The sequence below is a fragment of the Musca autumnalis genome, unplaced genomic scaffold (assembly GCF_047663935.1).
Source record: "Musca autumnalis isolate F117 unplaced genomic scaffold, ASM4766393v1 scaffold_2, whole genome shotgun sequence".
Taxonomy (NCBI): Eukaryota; Metazoa; Arthropoda; class Insecta; order Diptera; family Muscidae; genus Musca; species Musca autumnalis.
In genome coordinates, this window is record NW_027411755.1 from 186,414,226 (window position 1) to 186,437,758 (window position 23,533).

The window sequence follows — 23,533 nt, forward strand, 5'->3', positions numbered from 1 at the left end:
ACGATTGATTCTGTTCTGGCCTTAATCGATTTTTCGATTTTTGTCTAAAACTAAAACTGCAATTTTTCGGTCTGGCGATTATTTGAGTTTTCGGAAAACTCGACTTTCGACTTTTACATAACCGCAGAAAATCGATTATAATCGACTATTCGTCGAGATTTTTTAAAAGTGAAAAACAGCCATGTCAAAAATCTATGGCCAAACTTGAAAATCGATCACAAGATAATCGATTATGCGATTTTCCCTATATAAGAATAAGAAGGTGTTTCGTCGATAACAATAATCGGCCCATTTACCACACCAAATGTCAAAATAACGTATTACTGTGAATTGCTTGTTTACCTTTTATATGTAATTTTATTCACAATAATGCATTTTGACAACTAATGTGATAATCAGCTGTTTTTTGCAGTTGTACCTTTATTAGCTGTGTTCCTTTACTTAAGTGGGGTTCAGACGATCAGTTTTGACTGACAGCTTTGCTCAAATAATCGGTTGCTTGCCAGTGTGGTCGTTCATTTTTGTCAGTCATCAGGCAACCACAAAATTTTTTGTGGATGTTGGACAGTCAGCTGTTGGTTGTTTGTTTGTTTGACCGTGTGAACGAAACAACGTCAGTCAAGGAATAAATTAGCAGAGTAAATATCAAATAAAAGTTAAAAAAGTCGTGTGTTTTTATTAATTTGATTGATTATTTTTGCGAATAAGAGATAAAAATAGCAGACAAAAATCTTTTCCTTCATTTTAATATCGGTCAAGCAAAAAATTGCAAACAAAACGACAAACATGGACAACGAAAATGAATTTTTAATGGAATTTTTATGTTGCTACGAAATGCAAAGATGCCTCTGCGACATTAAAACAAAAGCATATGGTGAACTACTAAATGTTATGAAGAAATACAAGAAGGATTGTTCTATTGACGACGTCAAGAAGAAAATAAACGTAATCCGCTCATCGTACAGAAGGGAATTGAAAAAAATAAAGCAATCTGAATCTTCTGGAGCTGGAGTTGACAGCGTTTACCAACCAAAGATTTGGTGGTTTGATGCCTGCAAATTTCTGCAGAGTTATTGCGTCATGTTGCCAAAAAACGCAGAGTCAGTGCTAATCTTTCGTGCACATTTATGGCTTCTCTCATTGTTGTATCCTCCTTTTTAATAAGCGGAGTCACTAATCTGAGCAAATAGTTAAAATTCTCATCTGACATTCTAAAATAGTTTTGAAGTCCATTGGCTCCGAATCTCGAATTTCTTTTAAAATATTCACATGTGAATATTGTTTTCGGGAGGCTATTCATTTTTTTACCCATTTCCTTCTTCTTGTCACTTTATTTTCTTCCTCTAAAAGCGAAATGATCAAAAATGCACATCCAATCTTTTTGTCATCCATATTTATTAATAAAATTTGTTATATATATGATTTTATAGCTATGTGAACACAGTAATTTTTCAACTTGACTGTTGGTTTGTCATCCAACCTGAATGACTGTTTGGCCGCTACGAACAGCACAACAAAACTGAAGCAATCGATATTTGACCAAGAGCTGTCAGTCAAAATTGATCGTCTGAACCCCACTTTACCTGAGGTTACCATTTTTACCATTTGTTACCATTTTTAACCTGCAAAGCGTTCCTTAACCCCGAAAAGTGGCAAAACTGGAAGCAATTTTTAAGAGAGTGAGAGAGGAGAGAGAACGAATATGGCTTTCTCTTCTACCACAGGCTACCAGACAAATTTCTACAGGTAAAAAATGGCAGAACTGCTTTTTCGACTTTATTTGACGATTATTTCACAATGATGTAGAAAATGGACAAAAAACGGAAGAAAAAGTCGAACGCTGACAAAACTAAATTTAAAACTGTGAAATAAAAGACGAAAATTGATTTTTTATTTTTCTTTTTGACATTGCTGCCAGATGTACCATTTTTTCCATTCCTTTACTTTTCTGGTAAAAATGTTCATGAGCGATCAATTTTGACACTCTTTCTCTTTTACCACCCTTACCATTAAGAAGTAAAGGAACAAAGCTATTATTGTACCATGCTCCAGACCAAAGTCGACAACGATTTTTAGACTTTTGACTGCAAAAAGTCGATTAATCGAAAGTCGACTTACCTATCCCTAGCAAGTTCCAGCAAACTCTCTCAGTGAATTTATTTTTATTAGTTTTTTTATTTCTATTAAATTATAAAATCTAGTATGTCCACAAATTTGATCTTAAATTAATTATACTTTATTCCCGCATGTTCTGCATGTCACCACTTTCTTCCAGATTTACCACGCCTCACTTCTTTCCCCAGCCGACTGAGGCGGCGATCTGCCTCACATTGTGGATTCTGCAAAACAAAAAAGATTATAAATAACCCCCAATATATTCGAAAATCTTACCATATGCTACGTGCTTTATATTGCGATATTGAAAGTTCGCCATGCCTTTTACCTAAATAGACGCATTTAAAGAATAACTACCATGGTATAAGTAAAGAGGTAGATTTAAATGAAGAAAATCTATAGAACCCTTGTTTTTCTTGAATTCCTAAAACTTCAAAATAAAAGCAACAAGTGGGTTTGTTTACAATGCACTTTTTAACATTTTATAAAAAACGCGAAATGAGTGAAGAGTTAAGTTTTCTCCACATAATCGAGTTGTGAATATGATAAACTGATTGTTTCAATGCAAATCTCACCAATTTCTTCCACACAAATGGTCTAAAAACAATTTTAAAAATCATTCAATTCGATTCTTTTTAAAATTGTTTGGCATATTATTCAAACACCACACACACATACACAGTTTGTTTATATTAGCCCTGTTCCTTTACGTTCAAGAATCTTCAAGTTTTACAACTTTTTACTCGAAAAGCGTTCCTTTACTTCAGACACAATACAATTCATATGGGAGCAGTTTTCAACTTTTACTACTTTTGCCGGTTTTACCATTTTCAGAAGTAAAGGAACAGGCCAATTGTTTTGAAGTTTTATAAAACTGCCTATAGGCATACTCGAATGAAAAAAATTAAATTGACATAAAGCTTTGGCTAACCTTTCTTATCAAACCATGATAACTACAATCATTTTTAATGTAATTTAATCTACTTATTCTTATGATTGGTTTACATTTACGAAATCCACTCGATTTCAACTATCAAAACCATAGGTTAAACGTCAAATGAAATCCAATGAATTTCAGATGAGATTTCATTTGACGTTTGAGCTATGGAATTGACAGGTGAAATAGAGTGGATTTCGTAAATGTAAACTTAGCATTACTTACCGTTTTTAGTTAATTCACTTTGTATGAATAATAATTGTATACATCGTGGCGCGGTTTCCAAATTTTATGATTTTATAATATTAAATTTATTACAACTAGACAATTTAATATGTTCATAAATATATGTACAATTATTTCAAAGCTCGCTTTTTGAGCATTTTTTGGGTTTGTTGCCTAGGCACAATGCAAGACATGGGCATGCAAGTTGTCGTACATGACAATTTCAAAGATTTCTTCAACGAATCGTCGACGAAAATGTCATCAACGATTCGATTTTCTATTGGGATTATTCAAACAGCACACATACACAGATTTGTTTACATTACCTACAGATTCAAATAAAAAGTTCATAAAATAAGCATTATAAACCCAGAAATATAAAAACTTTTCCGAAATAGACGAAAGCTTTTAGATAAAGACGAATGCTTGATTTACATTTATGAAATCTACTCGATTTCAACTATCAATTCCTTTGCGTATACGTCAAATGAAAACTCATCTGAAATCCATTGGATTTCATTTGACGTTGAAGCAATAGAATTGACAGCTGACATCGAGTGGATTTCGTAAATGTAAACCAAACAGAATGGTTCGTAAAATTGTACAGAAACCAAATTTTGGACGCACAAATTTTAGTACGAACGGTTCGTGTGACAGATAAGCATTTTTATAAAGCTGTTAACCTTCTTTATGACGTATATATTATGGCATTAAGACCATGTTTATATTATAGCCTTTTGCAGGGTTAAACTTCTTAATGAGCATTTATTTGACGTATCGGATACGTTAAATCCGTTTATATATAAACGTACTATAATAGTTGAAACCCACTGGATTTACTAAATCTAGTACAATGTAAATGTACTATTATCTTACGTTTCCACAAAAACATCTACTATCCGAGCAACTCTTTACGTTACGTTTACCATACGTCAACGATAGAAGTAACTGAGCCTTTTGGTTTCAAATGTGTCAAAATCATAGCAAAAGTAAACAAAAAGCAAGCTATTTTGGCATTTGTGACACGGCAAAAATAAAAACAAACGCAAAACAAATTCCCCTTACAATATTAAAAAAAATGTGCATCGGATCAGCAAATAGTAAAGGTTTTGATAAACAATTATCATGCACAATAAATGGCGTTGCAACAGAAATTGTTTTTCATGCATTTGCAAATAAATGGTTCCTGTTGATCACCCAATATGGACGAGTGCCAAATATGTATAGTGTACAATTCGATTTAAAGCGTAATGATGGAGCCCCTCTAGCCGTTCAGGGACCAATTAACCATCCACAATTCCATATGTCGGTACCCATAACAATAACATGCAACTTTGGAGCTGATCATGATGAGACACGTAGTGGTATACAATTTCTGGTTAATCGTTCAAAACTCAACAACTGTCCACATGAATTTATGATTGGCTTAGGGATCAAGGAATTGAATGGTGAAACTTTACGCGAACTTGCCAAAATATTGGATGAAATAATTGTATAATAAGAGATTTCGAACACAACTTCACTTTTCCATTAAAAAAACAAAAATGTTACTTTTTTATTGATTTAAAATAAATTTGTACATTAAAACGTGTACAAAATACCTAAAAACACGTCCTGCAGTTTCACTCTTGTCAGTTGGGCGTCAAATATACACTTTGCTTGTATTGTAATTGGTATAAAAAAGCAGCATTTCGTTTTTCTTTGAAGAAACAAACAAGGAAATGTCCCAGTTTATTCGAAGAGAGCGAAACCCATATCGTCATCGGACTCTTCGGGTTCTTCTTCCTTCTTCTTTTCTTCCTTCTTGGCTTCAGCAGCAGGGGCAGCACCACCAGCAGGAGCGGCAGCAGCAGCTGGGGCAGCGCCAGCACCAGATCCAATGTTGGTGATCAAGTCCTTAACATTGACACCTTCCAAAGCCTTGGCGAACAAACCGGGCCAGTAAGGTTCAACTTCAACATTGGCAGCCTTCAAGACGGTGGAGATTTTTTCACCCTAGAAACAGAAGATGAAAAAGCGATTAACAATCATATTCCATTTGAGGTATTGCTATTCCAAATATTTGTTTTGGTTCACTGATCTCCCTGATTTTAGGGGATTTGTTGTTGCAGTGTTTTGGAATACTACGTAGCTGTTGTTGACATTTTTGTAAACTTACAGTGATGGCTACATCATCATCGACCAAGATAAGGGCAGCATAGACGCAAGCGAGTTCAGCTTTGGTAGACATGTTTCTTGTTTGTTTTTATTTAATAATTGGTGCAAGTTGCCAAAAATTAAATATTTAGGTTTTCTAAAATTTGGCCTTAGCTCGAAATCGAGAACAAGCACACTTCACAGAGTCCTAAACCGGAAAGAAAGGAAAGAGAAAAAAATCAATGTGAAGTTTGTTGCAGGCCGTCAAAAAATACTCACATATTAAACAACTGTGTGTTTACTTTTAGTTGGGGCGCTAAATAGTAAACGTATAACGTACGGCGTCTGATGGAAATAACAGCTATTAGCATATGAGTTGGTACAATTACAAAGGTAGGTGCATCGACGAATTGCTACAACAAAGCAACTTTTTTTGTAATGTAAACTGTCAAAATTTTCGCCAAATGGTCTCTTGTTGTCATAACTACTCATATGTATATTATCAACATATTATAAAATAGATAAGAATTAATATAGAATTTTCAAAAATATCATCGGTACAACCAATATTTTCTTCTTTATGCCATAGCTTCTCGTATGTTCCAGAAAGTTGTTTGCTGATATCTTCGCTGCATTATTGTGCTCCATGGTTTTCTTGAATTTTGAACGGTTTAGTATCTATGGAGCAGGAACCGAGATAAAAATCGAATTTGATTTGCAATTCTGACCATTAAGAACCATTTCTAAAGAGTTCGTATGATCTAGAAAGTTGTTTACTAAGATCTAAGGTAAATTTTTCTAGATGGTTGCTTGCTTCAATTTTGATCGGTTTGATAAAATCCTAGAAAAAATTAAAATAGAAATTTGAACTTGACGATTTTAACCTTAAAGGTGAGATTGAATGGATTTTATGTGTTTACAATTATTATTCCTTAAGACGAGAGCTACAATTTTTATTTTACGAGTAAACCCAAATTCTTGGCGGTTTAGAAGAAATGCGCCTGACAAAAAGATCCCTTTTGACATCAATGCCTCAAGTCTTTGGTGGCCCATAACCGCAAAAGTTGAAGTGATAGGGAAAAGTGCCGGGACACGTATCTTCTTATTTTTGGTCTTCTATCACGCACGGATTTAAGAAACCCACTGGGTTTTAAATATAATATGCTGTTTATATTAGAGCTTTTTGGGGGGTTAACCTTCATTCTCAGGATTTGTTTGACGTATATGTAATGGAATTGACATTTAAAACCCAGTGGGTTTGTTAAATCCGGTTATATATAAACGTACTATTAATTCCATTACATATACGTCAAACAAATCCTCTTAAAGTTAGTCCCAATTTACATTAGGCGAGTTTACTTGCGGCAAATATCAGTTTGTAGGTGAGAGAGGGTGCTGAGATGCAAAGGGTTACCATATGCCTCACCTCTCTCTCCTACAAAATGACAATTGCCGCAAGTAAACTCGCCCAATGTAAATTGGGACTTAACCCTGCAAAGTCGCAATTTACATTAGGTGTGTTCGTTTACTCAACAATTTGTACAAATTTGTACAAGTTCAGCAACTTCTTGTAATCGGCATTGTACTGCAGAGTAAACGAACAACATCCAGTAACAATTAGTAAAAATTTTGAGTAAACGAACACACATATTAAGTCATTTTCCTTGCGGCAATTTTTCTCGTTCTCTTTTAAACTTGCCTCTTGCGTTTATACAAGCAATTCTGTTTTGACAAGCTTTGCTTTCAAAACATTGGAAATAATAGCTGTGTCTGGTTACCCTAAAATTTGTAACAATTTGTACCAATTGTTGCTGGAAGTCGTCTGTTAACACAAAAAAACCAGCAAAAGAGAGCGATTCGAGAGAGAAATTTTGACAGTTCTTTCACTGAGAGCTTGCAAATTCTTGCTGGACAAGCTCTTCTTCTTCCTGAAAACAATCAATTAGCTGTTTTTAGTTTTTTGTTGATTTATGTTTGTGAACATTAAAAACAATTTTATTGTGGAAATAATATAGTCTAATTGTATTGTTTTATGGAGAACAAATTTGTAAAGTGGAAAAATACTTTTTTGTTTCATTTTCTTTTTTATTTTTAATAAAATACAAAGTGTTTGCTTCCTTTGTTGGCGTACAAATTGTTCTGTTTTTGCAAGTCAGCTGATTGCTTGCTGGTTTTTGCGGGGAAGGTGTCTGTTTACTTTTTAAAATTTTCTAGCAAAAGAGAATAAAAACCCCTTACTCTCTGAGAAAGTTCTTGCTGGACAATTCTTACTGGGAAAGTAACCAGACAGACTTATTGTCAAAAACGAAAAATATAAAAGGAATTGTCTGAAAATTTCCGGAACGAGCGATTTTTTCCTCTTCCATACACATTACGTGTTTCTCCTATAAACTGAGACTTTCCGCAAGTAAACTCGCCTGATGTAAATTGGGACAAATAAACATGGCCTAACAAGTTATTTTTCAATTTATTTTTCATTACAAAAGTTTTTAATTCAAATGTATGCGTTGTTGTTTTTTTGCCGGCAAAAATGTTTGGGATCGCTGGAAATTCATTGAAAAAGAGAAGCTGTTTCAATCTTTTGTCTTTGAAATCAAAGAAGCACATGTTTATTAGGGCTTTATTTTTTCAAATTTAACAAATGGTTTGCCGCCTCTATAAGTGGTGTTTCAGTGTGCGGCACGTTATTCGGACTTGGAAGAGGTTACATGTCATTGATAAGAAGAAGTCTTTATGGCAAATAGTTTTTTTTGGAATGATATATTTTTTCTGAAAAAATATATATCTCTAATGTACATCGAAAAAAGAAATAAATATTTTAAATGTCGTATAGAATTTGACACTAACGTTACAGCCCAGTTCAGTTAGATGAGTATTTCTGTTACATTATAGCTCTGTTCCTTTACGTTCAGACACAATACAATTTATATGGGAACAGTTTTAAACTTTTACTAATTTTGCCGGTTATACCATTTTCAGAAGTAAAGGAACAGACCATATATTGTTCTACCATGCAATTATTAAATTGCTGTTGTGGGTAACTCGATCTAAGAAACCGAGGACTCCTTTTTTAAATAATTGCTAGACTGGTAAAAATAGAAAAATGTTGCAGTTTCTGAAAGAATGCTATAGTCTTCTCTGAATGGAAAACCTCAATGTCTACAGACCATGGCAGAACTACCAGGTAGTGGCATCGTAAAATTTTGAATATGTTATGTCAAAACTTTCTTTATGTTGTTGGGGAAATTACAACAAAAATATTTTTTTTATAAAGGGATTTGACTTTTCATATTCGATCAGCTGGTGTGATACCACTACCTGGTAGTTCTGTCATGCTACAGACCTTGCATGGTACAATTAGAAAGGTAGATGTCTCAGCCCAGCTGATCGAATCTAAAACGTCAAAAAACTATGAATTCGCCATGAAAAATCAAAACAAAAAACCATATGATTCGGTAAGTAAGAGATAGCATGTCTACACTTTATAGACAAACACAAGCGATAAAAAGAGACAACAAGAGACCATTTTGACAGTTTACATTACAAAAAAAGTTGCTTTGTTGTAGCAATTCGCCGATGCATCTACTTTTCTTATTGTACCATGAGACCTTGGAAAATCTTTTCCAGCAAAGCTGCAAAGACGTACCATAAATACGCCAAACCCTTACGTTGAACATCTGCCAACATGTATCAACTCTGAATGTTAATCATTCACGGTGCCTACCATACAAAAATTTAAAAAGAAGAAGGAAATACACCAAAATACACGAAATGTAAACAGAAAAAAGGCGCAATTGCACCATTTTCGCAAAGCTGTTCGTGTCGCAAAGGAATCCAACATTTTTATTTAATAAACATTAACTAATTAAAATAAACATAATTGATTGAATTTCGCGAAGCCACTTATAAAACATATTTAATCCAATAATTTTTATTTTATTTACTAAACCATTTGTTAAATAATAAAATCAACATCATGCCGGAAGATATTAAAATAAAAGATGAACCTTTAAATGAAACTATGGAACAGGAAGACACTGAAGAAAAAGAAAACGATGAAGATACAAAACCGATTGATAAAATCACCTCATTAAAAACATTGGGCCCGTTTATTGCCTCGAAAGACAACTCAGCGAATACAGTATACTTTTCCGACATACCACAAGTCTGTAAAGATGAACCGTGTATGTTGGGTGTTGATGAAGCTGGTCGTGGGCCTGTTCTGGGTCCCATGGTATATGGCATTGCTTTTTGTCCCATCAAAAGTAAACAGGCGCTCATCGATTTAGGCTGTGCAGATTCCAAACAGCTGACTGAGGAAAAAAGGGATATTATTTTCGATGATATCAATACCAAGGAATACGCCAACACATGTATTGGTTGGGCTGTTGAGATTATTTCACCGAATGTCATTAGCACCAGCATGTTTCGCCGAGCGAAGTGCTCCCTAAACGAGGTTTCCATGAATTCAGCAATTGGTCTTATACATGCTGCCGTCGATCAAGGTGTTAATATTGCTGAAGTCTATGTTGATACGGTTGGTCCCCCGGAAAAATATCAAGATAAATTGCAAAAGATATTCCCACAGTTTAAAATAACTGTTGCCAAAAAAGCTGATTCTACATACCCGATAGTTTCGGCAGCTAGTATTTGTGCCAAAGTCAGTCGTGATCATGCCCTTAAAGTTTGGCAATTCCCAGAGGGTTTGAAATTGAAATCAAATGATTTCGGTAGTGGTTATCCTGGTGATCCTGTAACAAAGCGTTTTCTCTCCGATAATATAGATTTGGTGTTTGGTTTCCCACGTTTGGTTCGTTTCAGTTGGTCGACTGCTGAAAATGCTTTAGCCGATAAGGCGTATGATATGGAATTTGATGAACCGGATTCTGAGAAGCCAAAATATGCCGGCCCAAAGTTGACGAAATTTTTCAAGGGTACCACAAAAGATGGCGAAGTTAAGAGGGAACCGTGTCGTTTACTTAAGGAGAGATTTTTAGATAGTTGTGTAGATTTTTAAGTACCTTGATGTTAATTGTATTGTTAAGATTTCCTCAATAAAAATGTATTATTTAAATTGATAAGTATCTGACTTTGATTTAAATCCTAACCTACAAATGCAGCGGAAAATGGATAAATACTATAAGATGTTAATATTTATCCAATCCAATCTACAAATCCAGAAATGTCCCGAGTAGATCCGAGTCTAATAGACCCAGTTTTTTCTTATTTCTCGAACAAGCATGGTACTCGGTTTTTTGTGTACGATGTGTTTCATTATTGACTGAGCAAATTTCTTAAATCCTTATAATTTTTGTCCTCTTTTGAATATTCTGTTTTGTTTCGAATAACGGACATGCAATTATTTAGGTAAGCCCCTTATACCTCCTTGCAGGGGCTGGATTCTTGTTCTATGAAAATTTGAAATGAAAAATATTTCCCTTATAATTTTTTCATTTCACAGTTTTCTCATTTACAAAAGTTTCCATTTCACATTTTCATAGAAACAGGTAAGCCCCTTAGGTAAGCCCCTTACACCTCCTAAACATATATTAAAATTTCCCATAAATTGTCCCTGAAGATTAGAAAAAACTATTAATGACAAATTTCATATTTTTTAATAAATTTCTGCAAGAAATTTATTGCATTAGTTTTAAATTTGTTTTTTTGTTTCTAAATAAAAGAGTGTATTTATTCTTTTGTTTCAGCCAATTTGTTTTCGTTCTGTTTTTCTTTGTTCCAAATATTATTTTAAAATTGATGTTTGTTATATTAAGGATACATTTTGTTGCTGTTATCATTATTGGATATTGAGCAGAATCAGAGAGAGAGGGGAGGAAATATAGAAGCATTGTATAAATAAAATGCGTCGTATTTATTATTAAAAAGATGTGCCTTAACATTACAAAAACATAGCTTACATTTTAATATGGGGTTTCAAAAGCAACTCAGTTACTTAAACCAATTTCTAAATTTTAAATCGAAAAGTTGGGAGAATGAGAAAAAAAAAAAAAAACAAAACAATAATGCAAATACAGTTGAGGGGGGAACGAAGAGAGGAGAAGACAATAAATTGCTATACCATACTTATAATATATACGAAAGGGGAAGGAGATAGCCATAATTTTAATAATAATGAAACGATTTAAAAAATCTTTACATTCATACTTAAGAGCTACGAAATGTGTTTTTCTGTCGTTTGTCGGCAAACAGTTTTTTATCTTCATTTAGGTTTTTTTATTTTAAATTAAAATGAAATTAAAAAACTATAATCGAATGATAAAATACGCCCTCGAATAACAGCATATTCTAGAAGAAACCACCAGTAGTGCCTGTTGTAGAGGTTGTAGTCGCTGTTGTTGTCGATCAGAACTTTCTAAGATCCAATACAAAAACACTGCCATCCGAAGCACTGGCACCCACTTTGGTACCCTTGGAATTCCAACATACTTCAAAAATGCCACCAGTGCCCTTGTAGCTGTGTACCAAGTGACCATTTTGTGTACTCCAAATGTGTACGCATTTGTCAAAACTACCCGATGCCAAGTACTTGCCATCCGGTGAGAAGGCTACCGAATATACCGGCTCTGTATGCTTTGTCAATGTGTGTATGCACATACCCCGCTCTACATCCCACAAACGAACTGTGGAATCGAATGATGCCGAAGCCAGGAGTAAATTTGTATTGGGATTTTGTGTTCCGGGACCAGTTGGTGACCATTTAATGGTATAAATTTCCTTGGAATGTGCCTGTAAATCATGGCAACATTTGTCACGATTCATACACCAAATCTTAAGGGTCATATCATCTGAACAAGAGGCCAATAGTTTGCCCTGTGGGCACCATTTAATGGCATTAACCTCATTTGTATGTCCTTTGAATGTTTTAATGGGTACATCTGAGCCCAAACGGCATACATGAATACGTTGATCAGTACTACAGGATGCAAATGAGTTGTTTGTTTGCCAGTCCACATCTAATGCTGGAGCATTATGGAATGAAAACTGTTGTGTACATTGACCCGTCGAGGCATCCCAAATGATTGTGGTTTTGTCTACACCGGCTGAGAGAATATAATTGCCACGTTTATTCCATTTAAGGGCAAATATTGGACCTTTGTGTTGACCCAAAGTTGAGGCCAAACTACCATCTGTTTTCCAAATGCGCGCAAAGCCGTCATAGCTGCCAGTGGCCAAAAGGGTACCGTCACACTGAAAAAAGTTTGTTATGAATATGTATTTCAAAGTTATGTAAAATATGGGTACACATTTTTTGAGTATTGAATCGATTCCATAAAAAAAACTTGATTATTTAATCATTCGATATGGGACCTCCCATGGAAGTGTCGACTACAGTATTGCACCGAATTAATGAATTCTAAATATATATATGGAATCAAAATCGTTTATTTAGTTCGGCAATTTAACTATTAAAATGTTCAAAGTCTCACTTATGTTGCTTTTATATTGGCACTTCTTTTTATACAGCGATTCAATTACCCTACGTCTGCGTTTCAGAATCTATTGCAGTCGATCTTCTCTTTCTCTCTATAGCAATAATATTCCCACACAAAACAGTCTCCTCGCAACGATTTTTATAGCGCAGTAATTCTATGTCCCCATAAGCCACGTTATAGAGAAGTTCGGTTTACTTCTACTTTTACAATACTTATGACCACTTTCTAAGACACTGGAAATAATTCTATCGCTAAAGTTTTTGAAGTCCGCCGTTTTATGTTTTCCTATCAAATTTTCAATCACACCTTTGGTATAATTACACAAAAAAATCACACCTGACCATGTTTTACGAAGACTTTTCGATAACCAAGCCATAAAACATGCTCACAAACAAATCGATTCAACTCACAACAAAATGGAGATCTTTTCTTTCGTTTGTTTATAACTTACATTCCAATCCAATGATGTAACATCCTTATTACTTGGCACTTCGGCTCCACCTTTTTGTATACAATGACGCAATACCAATTGATTTGGTGATGCCATAGCATCTGACATATCCCATATACGTGCTGTGCTATCACCCGAACCACTTGCCAAAAGATCGCGACTGGGATTCCAGGCACAAATGAATACCTCACTCTCATGACCTCTTAATACAGTTGCCTTTGATGCTGGTATTTCAATGGCAGCATCAATGTCCATGGGTTCAGCTCCGCCGGCTCCACCACCAGCTGTAGAAGCGGCTGGGGATGATCCAAGAGCAGTGGCGGGGGCCGAGGCAGCAGCCCCACCACCCGGTGTTGATCCAGCACCACCCGCTGAACCGGTTTGTGCTGTTGTTGTGGGAGTAGCGGTTCGTGAGGAGGGCGTTGCACCTGTACCCGTGGCTGAGGCGGAGGCATCGTTAGAGGCATTATTACTTGAACTACCATTGGTAGATGATGTCGATGCATTATCGTCTGCGGCATTTGCTGTTGAACTGCTGGCAGCAATGTCTGGTTTTTTGTCTTCACCGGCAGTATTTGTTGTGCCTGAAGCTGTTGCATTTGCCCCTGCCGCCGCACTTGTACCAGCTGGTGAGCCACCCACAGTGGCGCTAGAAGCTGCTCCACTGTCAGTTTCTGTGTTGTCACCACCAGATGCTGCTCCCGCTGCCGTTCCCGATGCATTTGAATTTGAGCCAGCTGCATTGCCACTGGTTTCTGTCTTAACCTCAGTTTTTACATTATTACTGGATGAACCACTTGCCGTGGTGCTACTCGCCGCTGCGTTATCCCCATTTCCTCCCTTACCGGGTTCAGATTTTATTGATGAAACGGGTGGTTTGGCTTCCGGCATAACTGCATCGATGAGACTCAGGCTTTCTATTGGCCTCACGGGCACACCATCTTCCCCTACAGACCATTCAACTTCTGTATAAAGCAAACCTTTTTGCAAAATTGTCAACAAAGCTGCTGGTGGCACAAGAGCTCCATTGATATTACTCTGTGATATATGGGATTCGATGCCAAAAACAAAAGCTGAATGTGAGAATCCTGAAATAAGGAAAACACAACAAATTGTATATCATCCATGTGCTGTGCATTAGTATTGGTGTTAAACGGGTGGTAGGAAAATTCCACTCAAACTCACCAGATTCCTGTAAATATCGGTAAACTAAAAAGTTTACTTCGTCACTGGAAAAGCTCATTTTTCGAAGAATCTTGACAACAAATATTCAAACCCCGAGGAGCGCTAATAGATTTGTCTTTTGTATGATTTCTGTTTCTTTTCTCGGCTGCTTTCCCTCTTAAAACTCTGTTTCCTCTCCGTTTGTTGTACGGCGTTATTTATTTTTGCTTCTTCTTTCCGCGTAAAAACAACTTTTCTTTTCCAATCTTTTGCACATGTATTAATGATATTTGCTCAAATTTTCCACACATGTAATTATTATTAACATTATACCGAAACGTGGTTTAATTAATTAAAAAAGTTAATAAAAGCATTTAAAAAATGCCTCTTCGAATTAGGGAGAAATGACAAAATATGTCTTTGCTCTATTAGGGCGCATCACACGCATTAATATGGCTTAGCCATTACATGGTTTACTAAATGCAAACGGTAAAACGACGTAAGACCGCAACGTACGACGTATAGTATTCTTTCATAGAATTACTCAATTCCATTTGAAATGAATTTGTAGTATGTTTATATATAATACCCCGGTTACACTATTGAAGGTTAACCCACTGGGTTTAATAGATCCAGTGGGTTAATCTTTGCTGGTTACACTTAGCTTTTCGAGGATATAAACTGTCAGCTGATGTTTGTTTACGTATACATACAAAATAACTAATAAAGTCGTGTTTTACACTTTTACAATTTCTCGTATGAGATATCGTCCTCTCTTTGCTCATATTGGTATATTTTACACACAGAGATACATTTTTGTATCATGGTATCAAGCGTACTTTTTGTTAAGAAAGTGTCTAATGTAAAAAAATAAATAATTTTATGATTTTCAAATAACTTTAGATTTATTAACTCCACAAAATCTCATGCGACCAATCGTAAACGTGTAAAACACGACTAACTCTGTTGCAAAAACAGTTGCAACTTTTGGTACTTTTTGAGTAGAGTTGGATTTTTTTGCACAAATACCGAATACAACACTGTATTTTTGGTTGATTTGTGCCGGATTTAAAATAAACCCAGTCGTGAGAGGATTTAATTTTTGTATGGGAAATCTTGTCAGATTTGACCAGATTAAGCAATAAATCCTCATGAAGTGGGTTAACCCGGCAAAAAGCAGTAGTGTAACCGTGCTATAACCGGATTTAATAAACCCACTGGGTTTTAAATGTCAATTCCATTACATATACGTCCTGCAAAAGGCTATAATCATGGTACAATAATTCTTAGGTAGGCCACAGCTAACAGCTGATTACAATTTTTTTGTTATGGCTTAATCTGTCAAAACCGTATTGACATGCAGAGTTGATATTTATTATTGATCAAAAAATTCAACTCTGTTTTGTTTTCATTTCAACATTTCGTTCTTCTTCTTCTTTGTATAATCATACGTTATCATTCATCAAAACTATTTTGACGTATTAAGCCATAGCGACAGGGTTGTATTTTTTGACGATTCTCATACCTGGCCTACCTATGAATTATTGTACCATAGCTATAATATAAACATGGTTTTACTCTTTAGAATTCGAACTATTTTATGATGTTAAAATTAGAAAAAGAGCGAACTGCCAAGAACATTCCGAGGTATTGATATCAAAAATAAAAAAAAAAGAATTGTGGAGTTTTCTCTTAAAACGAAAACAAATATTTACTATATTAGCTTTGTTCCGGAACTAAACAGTTTTACCACTTTTACACATTTTAGCTCTGTTCCTTTACGTGCCAAAATCTACAAGGTTTACAACTTTTTACTCGAGAAGCGTTCCTTTACTTCATTCGCCATACAATTCATATGGGAGCAGTTTACAAATTTTACTACTTTTGCCGGTTTTGCAAGAACAGAACGTACACAAACAAGTTGTAAAATGTTCACTTCTCTTTAAACAAAAATGGCGCTCTCTTTAAAAACATTATACTCGATAAATTGAGAGTGTAAAAAATATAAGACTATGTTACATTTACGAAATCCACTCGATTTCATCTGTTAATTCCTTTGTGTATACGTCAAATGAAAACTCATCTGAAATCGATTGGATTTCATTTGACGTTTGAGCAATGGAATTTACAGTTGAAATCGAGTGAATTTCATAAATGTAAACATAGCATAACATGGTTGACGGCTTCTAATTGGCTGGCATGGTACAATAATTCATAGGTAGGCCAGGTATGAGAATCGCCAAAAAAATACAACCCTGTCGCTATGGCTTAAAACGTCAAAATTGTTTTGATGAATGATAACGGATGAGTAAACAAAGAAGAAGAAGAAGAACGAAATGTTGAAATGAAAACAAAACAGAGTTGAATTTTTTGATCAATAATAAATATCAACTCTGCATATCAACACGGTTTTGACAGATTAAGCCATAACAAAAAAAAATTGTAATCAGCTGTTAGCTGTGGCCTACCTAAGAATTATTGTACCATGTTGGCTGGTATGCCGACTTTGACATTTGTTCCAGTTTTTTTACGTTTTTTCCATTTTTCCGTTCCCGTACTTGTTGAATAATGTTGTCTGTGTATCTCATTTTTTACAGTTCGCTCTTACTACTTTTACCATTAAAAAAGTACGGGAACACACAAGGCAAATTTATACAAGGTAAATACATGAATTACAACAACTAACAAATTTACAAAAACAACATTGTTGTTTTTGAAAATTAATTGTCAAAGAAAATATTGAATAATAGGGTCTTTCCAAAATTTTTTCTCAGGAAAAGCATAAATACATTTTGAAAATCCTCTAAAATAGAACAAATTTGAATCAAAATGTAAATATAAAGCATTCAGAACTGTCGTAGGTCATTTTTATTACACGTCTACCATGAAAAGTAGTATTTTATGGTAGCAAATTTCGAAATTTCAAATTTCATGAGTAGACCCTATTATATTTTGAAAACTAATTTTACAAAAAAAGTAAGAATACAGCTGATTGTCACTTTTACCTTATATAAATATACCTTGGGAACACACATATAAAGTTCTAGAACAGTGCCGACAATTTACATCAGCTTAATTACTTGTCATACGCTTTGCGTTCTTACGCTTATACGCTTTGAAGAAACGATTTAGAATAACTGGTTACGTGTCTGATCGAGTAATTGGTTAATCGGTAACCTATACAATCATTCCAAAAAACTCAATCTACTGTCAAAAAGCAAAAAAAAGGAGAAAATTTTGCGGTGTAGATTTGGCGATCTCGGACGAATTTCTTTGTTGAAAACAGCGTTCTGTCTGTCGTGGCTAGAGTTATAAAATATTTGTGATAAATAACAAAAATAATAAATTAAGAAAGTGAGTTATATTTGTATAGAAAAAGAATCATAAGCAAATAACCTCAACGATTAGAAGAAAGAAAAAAATAAAGAGGTGAAAATTTAATTTTTGTATAAGTGTGTTTGTGTGTATGTGAGTGAGTGTCAGTTGGTACGCAAACTCTGGGAAGGAATCTATAGGGTACACTAATCGCGATACAAAAAAACAGCTGTTCTAGTAATGACTAAATGTCAAAAGTCATTGATTGTGATAACCTGTTTCGTATATACATATTTGAAGAGTTCTCCTCTTTACAATTTCTAACTAATTGCTTTTTAAATAATTACTTTTACTTACATAAAATATTTCCTTATGCGGCGTTTCTTAAAAAGTCTGAAAGTTTTGCAATGTTGCACAAATCAATGAGTGTTGTTGTTTTATGACATTTGACACACCTTGTTTAGTGTGCCCTGTTGGAATTCAATTTTAAGCCGAGCAGCGTTCCACATACAAGAGTTGTTACACAAAAACGGTAATGAAAAAAGTGAAAAAATAGTAAACCAGTGAAAATAGAAAATAATATTGAATGCATTCGATAAAAGTGTTGAAGAAAATCAGTTTTTCAATAAAGCCTTACATATTTCAGTGCAAATAAAGCGTAATTATTTCTTTATTAATTGATATCAATTCAAGAAAAGTTTCGCCAGAGAATTGTTGACCCAGAAGCTAATAATAAAAAAACTACTAAGAAACTTACAAAAAAAAAAAAAAAAAAACATTCTGGTGGGAGGATCAATAAATCGAATAATGTTATTTGAGAAAAGTAATTGGCACGACGTACAATTGAATATTATAATATGAAAGAAACAAAAAATGTTGGTGTTATCAAAAATTGACATTTATAATGTGTATGGATAGTGTTGTGATGACGTGCGTGTGTTTGTACGGATGTGCACAGTGATAAAATTCAACATTATTTCACATGAAGTCTTCATATTTTGTTTTTTTTTTCACTTTGACTTCGTGGTCATCGTTATTTGTTTGACAAAAAAACAACTACAGCTATCCATTGCCCTCAAACGCAGACGTCAACGCGACTGCGATGTCTAGGAAAAAAAGTTCTTGGTTGCAAGAGCTAATCATGATTTGTAGATGGCGTTTTATACGTTAATAAGGGTAGCGGTGGTGGGTGTATAGGGAAGTGTGACACACTGTAAAGGAAGGATAACAATGTACACATTGAGAACGTCAAGAATGTTAAGGAATGTCATTTCAATAATATCCTTTCAGTGCTTAGTTTGTGACATTTTCATAGAATGAATTATTTGGGAGGAATGAATCATATAATCATATTTTTCGAAGAGATTAAAAGTGGTGACCGACCACAGCAATAACATAAGAGAATTGTAAATAGGGCATGTTGTGGGAATCATGTTTTCAAGCTGAATGATGAAATGAAATTCATCACGATTTTTACGTTTCTAAGGCCACTATGATTTAGAAACATTGCAGAAAGTACCCCAACTCCCCAATATTTATATATAGCTAGGCAATTATATCTATAATGGTTGCCTGCACAACAGGAAGTTTTAAATAACCTAGCAAAATATCCCATATGACATAATACAGGGTGCTGTAAATTCGAAGAAGTGTAAAAAATAAGGTTGGGGCCTTACCAATATTTTTTGAATCCTGTGCTCATTATGGTTTGCAGTTTAGTCATGTTACACCGCAAAATAGCTGGACCTGGTGGTGATTTATATAAAGTTAAAATATATGCTCTGGGAAAATTTCAAGCTTCTACGTTCAAAAACAACGATCCTATTAAAGAAAGTGCATTTCGGAAAATGGGATAATATTGCAGATTTTGTTGTAATGACGGATCCCAAAACAAGCGTTTCCGCTGTTTTGGTTTCATTTATTACTCCGATTCGTATAAGATAGATAATATCCCGAATATTCGCCATCATAAGAATTATATTCCATAAAACAGTTTTTCATATTATAACGTTTTTTGCTTCTCCTGTAGTTTTGATAATGTGGGTTACGTCTTCGGGCATTTATGAAGGTATTGTATGAAAATGGCATCTTAAATTCACTGGATTTGCTAAATCCATCATTGTCTAAACGTACAGTTAGACCTTTCAAAATTGCTCTCTGTACTAACGTCTTGTTCCATTGCAGCTAAATAGATTCCGTTACATTAGAGTGTTGTTGTAACTCTTTCCAGCGCATATCCTGTAAGGGCTTTAAAAAGAAGTTTTCAATGTATTACATTTATAGTAATACTTGAGGTCATTCGGACCTCTTTTCTAACATCCATATGTGGCTTCTTGAGAAAAAAAACAATATCTACTGGTTCCATGCTAGATAGATGTGGGACAGAAAAGATCCAATAGTCACCAAAGAGCATGAAGAACCTGACGCCGTTAATTTAACAAAATAAACCACACCATTACTCAATTTCAGAGCCGCCAAAATCTCTCCATGGATTGACTGGTCATCTAAGCAATCTTTATGTCCAATATGTAACATGAGGTTTCAGCTTTCAACTTTTCCCTATGGAGCTCCGTTTTTTTTGTCGGGTTTACCCCGATCGTTCCGACAGTGTTAATGCACACTTACCAATAATAAAAATGACAACGCCATCAGACGGGGTCCTTTCCCCCATTTTGATCAATATTTATCTTGCGAAAATCGTCAATCGATGGTGTCGTACACTGATGACTGTTCCATCATTACATCAGAGGCGTTAAAATTCACGAGGTAAGTGCTCAGATTTGCGACTGTTTAGCCACCGCCGATAACTTCATCCGAAAGTGCAATCTTTTTTATCCTCTAGAAAGTTGTCCGAATAACTTTTTACTTTCTGGATGCGAGAGGCAAACCTAGAACTTAATATACCCAATGGCGTATTCCCACAGTCAACAATCCAAAATTACTAGGGATAGTCTTCGACAATCTTCTACAGCTACAATCCTTTGAGACGGGTGATGCGGGAGATTTGAAAGGCTGAGAAATAACTGATCTCTCATGAAATCCTGGCATTACTTAATAAGGTTTCTATCTTCCACTGTAAAGTTATGTGTCGTACATCTAGCAAAAATGCAGTATGTATGGACGAAATACGTTTCAGACAATTTTGACTCGATTTAGCAAAGTCCGTTCGTCCGATTGGCTGGAGCGCACGATAACTAACTAAATTTGGCCCTCGTAGCATTTTCTGGGGTGCCACCGTGGTGCAATGGTATGCACACCCGCTTGTACGCATAAGGTTGTGGGTTCGATACCCAGGCCAGGCAACATCAAATTTTCAACGGTGGCAAAATACCTCTCAGTGATGTTGGCGACATTTCCTGAGTATTTCAGCCATGAAAAACTTCTCTACAAGTGGTGTCTTAGGACACGCCGTTCGGACTCGACAATAAACAGTAGGTCCCATATAATTGAGTAAATATGAATCGGGGTGCACTCATTGATATGAGAGAAGTCTCCCTTGTCCCATCTGGGATGTTTGTGGAACAATTATATATAACATTTTGTCCAAACTTGGATCAAGTTCGAAGATGGGCCATGTCGGTCACACTCTCGGGTTACTCCCCCACAAGAGTTCAAAATTTTCACAAAAATGATGCGCAGAATAACTCACAAAAGATGTTACCGATTTGTTCAATACTTTTCACATCCTAATATTTCTACTAAAAATAGATCAGATTCGAATGTGGACTATATTGGTCCATTCCTTTGGGTACCTGCCACGCAAAATTTCGGAAAAGTCTAGTAAAAGAGTGAACAAATTTCCTTTACCGACAGTTTGCAATTTTTTTTTTTTCAAAAATCGTAAGTTTCTTTTAATAGCCTTCGGCAGGGTATTTGAGACTTTCTCCTATGAACAGGAGCCAATCTCGGCAACGGGAACAACATTTACTTTAAAATTAAAATTTTTCTCTTAGTAGCCGGCCTTTAAACAAGAGAATTTTCGGAACTTCAGAGGCCCATATCTCGGAAAGTATACATTTCACCAACAAAAATTATACAGCATTGGAATCAGCATGAAAAGCACTATCTGTGGTAATTATTTTGTATTTTGCCAAATACTGTCGGTAAAGGAAAGATATGCCTAAAAGAGCTGCTCTCGAATCGTTTCAATTTTTTGCAACAGGTTGTTCTCAGGGGCAAGTCCATATTTCCTGAGAAAATGATCCAAAATTTATATCGGCTAGTGTGCACGACAACTTTCGAACCGGATATCCGTTGGTCCAAAATTTGCATATCGTAATATTTTTGCGAATCTTATAAAAAGTTCGGAGATGGTTCCCCCGCAAAAGTTCAAAAAGGTTCGCTAAAATAGTACTCTATAACACTTGTACGGAGAAATCGATTTGGTCCAAACTTTGGATCTCGTAATATTTGGTCGAAACTTATACCCTAGACAGACGGCAGCGTTAATTTGCATTAACTGCCTTAATTCAAATTAATTCGTGCATTATCCACATTCTTAATGCACAAAATCGAGCTGCATTTAAAAGGCATTTAGGTATTTCAATATGGCAATGCCGTAGAAGAGAGCCCATATTCATATGGAGGAGAGAGCATATTCATGCTCTGAGACACAAGGAAAACAAAAAATACATTGCAAACAACAACAAAACAGCAATCAGCTGTTTCGTAAATGCAGAAACTGTCGTCAGTCAGGCCAAAATTAAATACAGTTATTAATGCAAATTAACGCTGCCGTCTGGCTAGGCCCTAGACTCTAGGGCCATTGATGCTCAAAATAAAAAAAGAGAGTAAAGTAGTGAGAGAATCACAAGAAAGTTTGTATCAGCATTCAGTGGTTGCTAGACCTGTGACCAGTAAACATGTGGCGGGTGTGTGCGGTTTTGTTCAGTGTCCCCACTAAAATTATGCGTATATCCATGCACATGTTTACTTGTCGGCTGCTCAGCGACGACTGATTGTTTTTCTCACATACGTTAACGTATGTGGATGATCTTGGCTGGTCTAGGGTATTAGTTTAAGTTCGAAAATGAGCCAATTCTAAGGGAATTGATTCAATTCCGTCACCAAAGTTCAGTATTTTTGTTTAAGTACAGTTTAGAGTCTGTTCGAAGATCCTTTGGAAATATCACTCCTTGCGGTCCTGCTTACAGCGATATTGTGTTTTGCGAGGGCAAATCCATGTTTCTTACATAGTGATCCAAAACCTCTAAGTTATACGGTGACCAACTGAAATGACTGAACGAAGCGCTATCTATAGAAAAGATATGAACCCCGAAATAAAATTTCTTCCAAATTGGACTATGCTGATGCATTCCTTCATTATAGATAGCTCAATTTAATTAAAACCCTTTCCCAAATAATTACCTTCGTCTAAATCATACAGGCATAAAAATAAATAGAAGTTATCAAACTCAGCTTTTGTCTAGCACCACATCTAAAATGTCTGATGATCTGAATAACCACCATCGTAGCATATTGGTTGTATGTGTGTGGACTTGGCAAGGGATCACTGTGGCTAAAACCTTCAAAATACCGAAAATTAAGAGGTACGCTTCTATAGGGATATAGGAAGACGTAGACCTATAATGATAATTCTCTTCAGGAATATTTTATAACACCATGAGTTCTTTAATGTTATATTAAATGATTCATTTTGGCCAGAAAGTACACTAGTTAAAGAATATATATACAGAGAGAAATCTAATACTAATAATCCTGTAGTTATTCCTTCAG

At 35.2% G+C, this 23,533-nt stretch overlaps 5 protein-coding genes and 1 long non-coding RNA gene across 9 annotated transcripts in view; 3 read left to right on the forward strand and 3 right to left on the reverse strand.

Moving 5' to 3' along the window:
• Positions 1-2,155: 2,155 nt before the first annotated feature.
• LOC141393254 (uncharacterized) lies at positions 2,156-2,472 on the reverse strand. Its single transcript, XR_012410041.1, has 2 exons — positions 2,392-2,472; positions 2,156-2,339 (listed from the first exon to the last, which is right to left on the reverse strand). It is a non-coding gene; the product is annotated as an uncharacterized lncRNA (long non-coding RNA).
• A 1,794-nt stretch (positions 2,473-4,266) lies between these two features.
• LOC141393255 (uncharacterized) lies at positions 4,267-4,887 on the forward strand. The gene has a single exon (XM_073966237.1). It carries the CDS (start codon positions 4,356-4,358, stop codon positions 4,773-4,775), a length of 420 nt encoding a protein of 139 aa, XP_073822338.1. The 5' UTR covers positions 4,267-4,355; the 3' UTR covers positions 4,776-4,887.
• Positions 4,801-5,657, reverse strand: RpLP1 (Ribosomal protein LP1). Its single transcript, XM_073966238.1, has 2 exons — positions 5,436-5,657; positions 4,801-5,272 (listed from the first exon to the last, which is right to left on the reverse strand). The coding sequence occupies exons 1-2, from the start codon at positions 5,505-5,507 to the stop codon at positions 5,009-5,011; spliced, it is 336 nt and encodes a 111-aa protein (XP_073822339.1). The 5' UTR covers positions 5,508-5,657; the 3' UTR covers positions 4,801-5,008.
• A 3,487-nt stretch (positions 5,658-9,144) lies between these two features.
• Positions 9,145-10,494, forward strand: LOC141395029 (ribonuclease H2 subunit A). Its single transcript, XM_073970393.1, has one exon. The coding sequence runs from the start codon at positions 9,390-9,392 to the stop codon at positions 10,428-10,430; it is 1,041 nt and encodes a 346-aa protein (XP_073826494.1). The 5' UTR covers positions 9,145-9,389; the 3' UTR covers positions 10,431-10,494.
• Positions 10,495-11,266: 772 nt separating this feature from the next.
• ebi (transducin beta like ebi) lies at positions 11,267-14,958 on the reverse strand. Its single transcript, XM_073970392.1, has 3 exons — positions 14,504-14,958; positions 13,319-14,406; positions 11,267-12,622 (listed from the first exon to the last, which is right to left on the reverse strand). The coding sequence occupies exons 1-3, from the start codon at positions 14,559-14,561 to the stop codon at positions 11,777-11,779; spliced, it is 1,992 nt and encodes a 663-aa protein (XP_073826493.1). The 5' UTR covers positions 14,562-14,958; the 3' UTR covers positions 11,267-11,776.
• Positions 14,959-17,541: 2,583 nt separating this feature from the next.
• Positions 17,542-23,533, forward strand: part of AP-2alpha (adaptor protein complex 2, subunit alpha) — a 41,243-nt gene continuing 35,251 nt past the window's right edge. The window contains exons 1-2 of one of the 4 annotated variants that reach the window (XM_073970388.1): positions 17,670-17,836; positions 18,190-18,329. The gene's annotated coding sequence lies outside the window, so the exon portion shown is untranslated. Of the gene's footprint in view, positions 17,912-18,189; positions 18,456-23,533 lie in introns of those variants that run through there. The other 3 variants (XM_073970387.1, XM_073970390.1, XM_073970389.1) reach the window with 3 other exon arrangements.